The 8235-nt window shown below is 42.6% G+C and overlaps 1 protein-coding gene across 1 annotated transcript; it reads left to right on the forward strand.

The window, feature by feature from the left end:
• Positions 1-510: 510 nt before the first annotated feature.
• Positions 511-1845, forward strand: adra2c (adrenoceptor alpha 2C). Its single transcript, XM_030787766.1, has one exon. It carries the CDS (start codon positions 511-513, stop codon positions 1843-1845), a length of 1335 nt encoding a protein of 444 aa, XP_030643626.1.
• The last annotated feature ends 6390 nt before the right edge of the window (positions 1846-8235 follow it).

Consider the following 8235-nt stretch of genomic DNA (forward strand, 5'->3'; position numbering starts at 1 on the left):
TCTCTAATTAAAAAAAAAAAAAATCCACCCTATGACTATTATTGATCAGAATGATTTTTTGTAGTCTTTCCTCCCTTTAGTGGATTCTCCAGGGGCGGGGCGGCTCTCCGCCAGTTTAATGTGGGCAGCACGTGGATAGTGCGTTCCGGGCAAGGCATTTGGTGTGTTGCAGGAGAAGAGAGAACGCGAGGATGCTGTAGCGGACGGGTGAAGGAGGACAAACAGGACGAGAGGATGTAAAAAGGCAAATATCCAACTGTAGTAAATACACGAAAACTAACCAAGGATGGAGCTTTATTTTCCAAGACATTTAATAAATCTCCGACTGGTATAAATATCTCTTCGCACAAAAAAGGGGACATGAGCGGTACGGTAAAAACAGGCAAGTAATAGGAAAACGGTGGACCTTACTACTACACTAACAGGCAACTGGCACTGAAATAAAAAATGCGCTGACGTTACGAGCTATAATAAAAGATCTGAAATTAGGAAAATACTCTTCACTTCAAGATGGATAACTTTACTTTGAAGACGGATAGCTTTACTTACGGTCTTGACAATTTTTCCGAGGTTGATGGGAATTCCACGGGGACGAGTCAGTATTCCCTGGCAAGCGTCATTGGGCTCGCGGGGCTTGTAAGCTTTCTCATTTTGTTTACAATAGTCGGAAACGTACTGGTTGTTATTGCAGTTTTGACAAGCAGAGCGCTCAAACCACCGCAAAATCTTTTCCTCGTCTCTCTGGCCAGCGCGGACATTCTCGTGGCCACTTTAATCATGCCCTTCTCTTTAGCCAATGAGCTCATGGGCTATTGGTTCTTCGGGAAAGTTTGGTGTGACATCTATCTGGCTTTAGATGTTCTCTTCTGCACCTCATCCATTGTGCACTTATGTGCTATAAGTCTGGACAGATACTGGTCAGTGACACAGGCTGTTGAATACAACCTGAAGAGGACCCCACGGAGGGTAAAGGGCATGATTGTGATTGTCTGGCTGATCTCAGCTGTCATTTCTTTCCCCCCACTCATTTCCATGGACCGCAACATTAAAGGTGACGAACTGTTACCACGGTGTCAGCTTAATGATGTGACGTGGTACATCCTCTACTCTAGTATTGGGTCCTTTTTCGCCCCCTGTGTCATCATGATCCTAGTCTACATCAGAATTTACCAGGTGGCCAAGACCAGGACCCGAACCATGTCGGAAAAACGCCGCGAGCCGGATGGCGGGGCGGGAACGCCAGGAACGCCGCGCATGGAGAACGGGCTGAGCCGCGATGACTCTTGTCATACCAACGCGGACCGGGAAAACGGCCACTGCACGTCTCCCAAGTCCGGCGCACGGAAAAGCAGCGAAAACGACCCGGACGGCGAGCTAGACGACAGCAGCTCGTCTGACGAGAAGGCTAAAAGGTCACACCAGGACCAGGGGCCGAGCTCACGCAGAGACCAGCGTTCCGGCCGGAAAAACAGCTCCAGTTCCAAACACTCCAGCCGCAAATCCCGAGCCAGCAGCAAATCCCTGGACCTGTTCTCCTCAAGAAGGAAGAGGAGAAACACCGTGTCGAGGAAGAAGATCTCGCAGGCGCGAGAGAAGAGGTTCACCTTCGTGTTGGCGGTGGTCATGGGCGTGTTTGTGGTCTGCTGGTTTCCGTTCTTCTTCAGCTACAGCCTGTACGGAATTTGTCGGGAACCTTGCGAAATCCCAGAAACGCTCTTCAAGTTTTTCTTCTGGATTGGCTACTGCAACAGCTCTCTCAACCCTGTCATCTATACTATTTTCAACCAGGACTTCAGAAGAGCTTTTCAGAAGATCCTCTGCAAGTCATGGAAGAGGTCCTTCTAGTGTAACTTTTCGGTATGAGATGTTATCATTTAAACGCAGTCAGAGTACAGCATCACAGGTGAATGGATATTAAAGAGAGAGATGAAACAGATTCTTCTTTTTTTTTCTCACTGAGGTGGTGCTGTCCTGGTGCACTGCTGCCTTCACGTTTTTTTTGTTTTGTTTTGTTTTTTTTACGGCTTGACAATCTCAGATGCTGATATTTATCTGTGTGTTTTATTGCGTAATGCACTGGACAACGTGTCCTGTTTTTTTTTTTTTTCCTGTATACAGTAGCAGGTTGTTCCAAAGGCTTTACTGTACAGCATTAGAGGAAACTGGCCTGGCTTAATTACAGCCTCGGGCTTTTGCTGAGATTATCAAAAGACATTTTCATGAGGAGTTTGCACATATGGCTTTTCTCTATGTGGCTTGGGGTGGGGATGGGGATGGGGGGGGGAGGGTAACGTGAAAGGCTATTTCCTATTGTTTCGAGAGACTAAAAACCCAGAAAAGTGAATTATCTGCTAGCCTGTGCTTGTGTCTGCCAGAGGGAGACAGAGAGAGAGAGAGAGAGTGTGTGTGTGTGTGTGTGTGTGTGTATTTGTGTGTGCAGACGCTTTTTCTTTTCTTCATCATCAAAACAAAATGGACACTGTGCTTTACCCTCAGCATGACAGAACCAAGTGACTTTCAGAACGGTTTCACCGAATGACAGATACCCATGCGCTGTCATTCTGTGGTGGTGAATCACTAAGCAGACCCCTGAGGGTACAATCCCTCAGACGGAGCAGGACTCCACCATTAACTGCTCTTTATCCTGTCTTTCACTCATAAACTGATCATCTTATTGTTATTATCATCATTCCAACCTGTTATAACAAAGGGCACACAGAAGACATAAACGTGGAAAGGATGTTTTCGATTATTTATTTGAGATTTATTGCTTACGTTTTGTATTTATGAATTTGTTTTTGGGGGGTTTTTTTTTTTGTCGGTTCGTCCGCTTTCTCAGGCACCTTTGCTGTTTTGTGGCTAAGCTTGTGTAATTTTTTATGTCCATGTTTTACAATGACATTACAATGTGCTGTTATTAAGGTAAACCAAGCTACTCGAGTGAGAGAACAAGTTTCTTTTTTTTTTTTTTAAAGAACATATATGTGATATCTTTCAAAAGACTACGTCATCCCAAGCACACACGAGAAGAACACAGATGAGACGGAACAAAATAAACAATTTAAACTGTTCCAAGAGTGACTTCATGCTACAGCCGATATTTTCTGTCATTACCTGCCTTCTGAACTCCAGCAAACATGTGATAAACAGTACACGTCTACAAGAATAAACACTGGAAAGAAAGAAAGAAAGCAAACAAACAAACAAATGCATCCACAAACAAACACATTTCATTCTCGTCTCTCCTCCGCCCGGTGCCGGTCTCTAGCATGTTTGTTAGAAGCACAAAGCTGAAGTTGGGTTTGATCTAACTGAATCTAATCTCTCTCTTTTCTGTTTTTTTTTTTTCTTTTATGCTCGCAACATGGTTTCAGTATGACTCATATGACAGTTTGGCCGGTTTGCAGTAAAACAACTCATTCGAGGACAAAAAAAGAGAGAGAGAAGGGCTGTAACAATAAAAAAAAAATGCTGTAGAGTTTGGTACAGCCATCTTACTATACACATAACTCTGAAGAGAAAACCTATTTTTGACTTAAGCGCCTCAAATTCCATGCATTCCACATCATTACTGTAACTATAGTGACCGCTGTTTAAATACACATCAAGTGTCTGGTTTGTAAGCTCAGGTTGATTTTGTTGATATTTTCAGTAATAGCACCCCCTTTCTTCAAGACTCGTGTTGCCTTTGTTGCAACACACTAAACTGTGACTATCTGAACGTTCTAGAAACATCTAGAACATACTAAAGAACGGAACATAGGAACGACAAGGTCCTGAGCCATGAGAAATTCCTCATATGGGCCCCTTGATGTCAGATTGACCTGTTCTTAAATTGAACTCCAAACCAAACTCGTAACCTAATTTGACCTTGTTTCTGACTTCATGTCAATCCTTTGTCTTCTTCTCGAAAAACTAGATGCTCCTCAGGAAAAGACCTCTCCCAAAAAGCAGCTTCAATTCAACAAAAGCACCCCCAGTGCGTGTCGTCAAGAGCGTTGATGTCATCATCAAAGCAGACACCTGAACACATGCCTATGAGTGATAACGTCTCTTCTGAGCAATTTCCGAGCACGAGTTTGAGAGTTAGAGTAAGAGGAAAAGTATGGATGAAAGGAAGGAGGAGGCGTTTTTTTTTTTTCCCCTGCATAATTCTGGTGAAGAGACTTGCTGTTTTTATGGTGTACTTCCTCCTCTCTGTCTCAGTCTTTCGTTTAAAATATCCCAAACTGTCAAAATTTAGGATAAGCACGATAACGAGAGTTCCATTTTATAAAATGAACACCGCTCAGATCAGTTCAATGAGGGGAAAATTCCTCTGAATGCAATTTGGGGCAATTTGCTTCACCATTGGAGGTAACAAACAGAGAAAACCACCCTTGCAGCCATCTTAATGTGAGTGAATTTCTTTGAAATTCCTTTGAGCAGAAATAACTCTTTTTTTTTTTTAAGGTGATGGTTTTTACATATCTAATTCCAATTACAGATGTACATTGTATGAAGCTTAAAGCCATTTAAAGCAACCTTCCTGTACTCTAAAAGCTTTATGATGTACAGAAAACATGTTTCTTGGAAACCACTTTTGTGGGAGCTAGCTCATGTTTGGTGCATAGCTCCTCACGTATATAGAGCTAATTACTGTTCGCTAAGCTAGCTTTTATGAGAACTGCTTGATTCAGACCGTTACATTAAAAAAAAAAAAAAAAAGGGAGCTAACTAAATAGCTAATCAAGGAGTTATTGTCAGAGGAACTGGACTGACGTTAAAGGGTTTAGATGTTATCTCTGGGTTTAGCTAGCACACCTGGGTATAACAAACAAGACTAGCGTCGTCAGGCTCCTTATGATGTCACCATTAAACACTCAGATAAAGTGAACCTTGGTTGCTATGGTGATCAATATGACAGCACCTTTTCACTCTTTATTTTTCTGTTTACCTGACCTCATAATAGGCTACTGAAAGGGAGAGAGAGAGAGAAAGAGAGGGGCATTTGTTATTTGAAATACCAATATCATAAAACATGTATAACCAGGAATTTCATATGTGATCTTACCCTATTTGATTTGGAAATTTCTATTTTATTTCCCTTGAAACTCTCAGAGGGTTTGATTTATTCATCCTGTCAGTCACATTCAGGGACACAGATTCCGTAACATGTATCCATGTCTTGTGATCCTTTCACACTGATTCTCACTCTTTTCAATCTTCAGCACGTGCCAATAAGAAAAGAGAAAATGACAAATGAATAATACAACAGACTGAAATGAGGATCTGTGTTCGCCATACGGCACCCACTGCTAAGCTCTGTGTGTGTGTGTGTGTGTGTGTGTGTGTGTGTGTGTGTTTGCATGATTTGCCACAGTTTTCTTCCAAAAATGACCGTTAACACCTTAGGAAGATCCAATGGGTGTGAGAGAGAGTGAGCAAGAGAGAGAGAGAGAGATTGCTTACAAGTGAAACAGTCCTCAGAAGCCATAAATATGTTCAGAGATATTGCGGCCACAGATACACACACACACACACACACACACACACACACACAGAAAGAGAGAGAGAGAGCTCACTGAGGTATGGATTATGCTGTAATAAACCTTTGAATGCAGACACATATAACATCTGATCTCGTTCAGCTGATACACAACCCACCATAGCTCCTCTCCACCACAGCAAAACAACCATGTGATAAAGAGTAAATGTTCATACTGAAGAACCGACCTAACATACGGACATAAAATATATTAAAAACATAGATACAGATACGTTTAACGCGTAACATCTTGATCAGACGAGTTTAATATTGTATGGAATCGAGACAAATAACCTGTCACAAATGTATAGTACATTCAGATGGCAGATGCACTGCCTCCACCCCCAACATCTTTGTCTTTTTTGTTTTATTATGCTTGCATCCTCATGCCTTTTGACTTTCACTAACACTTGCTTCATTTTTTTTTGTCGTTCTTGGCCAGTCTTTCTGTCTTCTCCAAACTTATTTTTCATCCTCTTCTTATTTGCCCTTTCCATCTTTTTTTTGTTGTTGTTGTTGCTGCTGTTTTGCAATAATTCAGTTATAAATCTCTCTCTTCCTCTCTCTCTCTTTGTCTCTCCACCTCCTCTCCTTCCCGTCATGCGGCAGGACAAATGAACACCAGGTTCTGTCCTCTTTGTGGGCAGGAGTGATGGTGTGACATTGACTCAGTCATTTCGGGGAGGGGGGGGGGGGGGAGTTCTGGTCTTTGCCCCACCCAGGGGTGGATACCATAAGTACAGTGACACCCTGACGACGGAAAACAATTTATGTTTCCTCGAAAAGGTTAAGTTAGAGAAGAGAGAGAGAGACGGAGAGGACAAGACAGCTAGTGCGACAACAGGAGATGTACGGGTGAGAAGTGGAAAAGTGAAAGAGGAGAGGGAACAGAAGAACAGGAGGTGAAGATAGGTACAAGAGGCAAAGAGAAGAGAGGAGAGGAGAGGGGAGGAGAGTGTAGCTCCAAGACGTCTATACCTAATATTGGCCCCAGTGAGAGAAGCCTGAGAACCCAGAGCAGATAATGTCATAAACACGGTTTGGAGAGATAAGCTGGCACCTCTGACGGTGACCCCTGACCGTTGAAATTCAGAACCAACGGTGATAAGTCTTACGTTCCTCTTATCGAAAGAATTAGCACCTACGGGGAGCAGACACAATCAGTCAAAATCAAAAGGCAGAGGCTTTTTAAGACAGAGACAGAATTCTCCCCCAGCCTAATTTTACATTACGAAACGTCACCAAAAAAACGACGCTTTCAACACTGAGCTCGAAACTGTATAATTAACTCCATAAACTAAACATCTCTTTTGACGTGGTGTGTTCCATTGTGGTTTCCCCAGATTTTTTTTTTTTGCAAGCTTAAAGGAGAAAAACACTGTAATTTGATGACTCAGAATACAAAGAGATATGACAACTGCACCTTTTGTGCTGATAGGATGTTGAATTCATGGCAGAGATTTGGGGGAAAAACAGACCCTGTCAGTATTACATGATTTGTTCTTGTGTTATGAAAGAATATTTACTGTCAATGCTGCCATAATTTCAAAAGTGTGATAACTGTGTGTGGGGAGGGGGGGGGGGTGGGGGTGTGTGGGGGAGGATGGGGTGGACCGGCCCGTTCACTCTGCCTAACTTTAACCGACAATAATCTGATCCGTGGCAGTTTTTCCGGCCTTCTTAAAAACGCTCCCATGTTACATGCTGATAAATAGTCCAGACAACACTAGCATATCATTCTGTATTGTGATATTTGTTTGTTGTCACCAAAGATAGTCCCACATATATGTATATATATCCAAACAACACTTTCAGTGAATCTTCGAATTCACTCACTCGACAAGTGTCTGATCTCAGATCCCAACGACAGAGCGAAAGTCAGTACTCTTGTTTGGTTCCACATTTCCTTAGACGCTGCTATCGCAGGGCTACTTGTACCCGTGACCAGAAATCTTTAGAGCCCTTCCTTTTATTTGACCGCCTTGACCTTGAAAAGCTTGGCGCTGACCGACTCTGACCGGCCTCCAAAATCCAGAGACACACACGATACCTGTCCACCATCAACTGCAGTGTAACTGCAGTGGAGAATTATTGTATATAGCTGAGCAATTTTCTTCTCTTTCCTGCTCATTCCACTATCACTGCCTACCTTGTAGCTTGCTAGAACTGACTAACGTGCTAGAATTGATACAAATGATATAATACCATTACTTTTTACTTTTACTTTTGTAAATCTCCACCGTTTGGACAATACCAGAGTTCAAGTACCACCCGTGGAAACGTGGAGGGTGTGAGGGTGTGCCGATCCATTGGAGTCCATGGAGACACCTAAAACTGTGCAGGTGCCCTGCTGACGCTAAGGGCGCTCTGCCCCTTACCTGCCTGGCTTCTCCTCTGTTATGACAAGTTCTACTAATTTTAAAGACTTCACAACATCTTTCAGTTCTTAATTACTGCTAAATTTAACATACAGTATGTCACCATCATGGCAAATGGTCCATTTAAATTCACTCGAGGCCCAAATTATTAGCAGTAAGATTAATAATCATTTTAGATTAATTAGTCGTGACGTTCATTACTCAACAGTGGTAATAATGAACTAATATTCCCTTCATGAGCAAAGCTCAGAAGAAGAAAGCCTTCACGAAAATGTCTGTCCTTCTCTCCGTAACGTGAGTGCGTTGTTAGCGACCCAGTCAGAAAACTCG

Source organism: Chanos chanos, chromosome 11, assembly GCF_902362185.1.
Source record: "Chanos chanos chromosome 11, fChaCha1.1, whole genome shotgun sequence".
Classification (NCBI taxonomy): domain Eukaryota; kingdom Metazoa; phylum Chordata; class Actinopteri; order Gonorynchiformes; family Chanidae; genus Chanos; species Chanos chanos.

Excerpts from the sequence above, each read along its gene's own strand:
- adra2c (XM_030787766.1), top strand. The coding sequence starts at position 511 with ATGGATAACTTTACTTTGAAGACGGATAGCTTTACTTACGGTCTTGAC.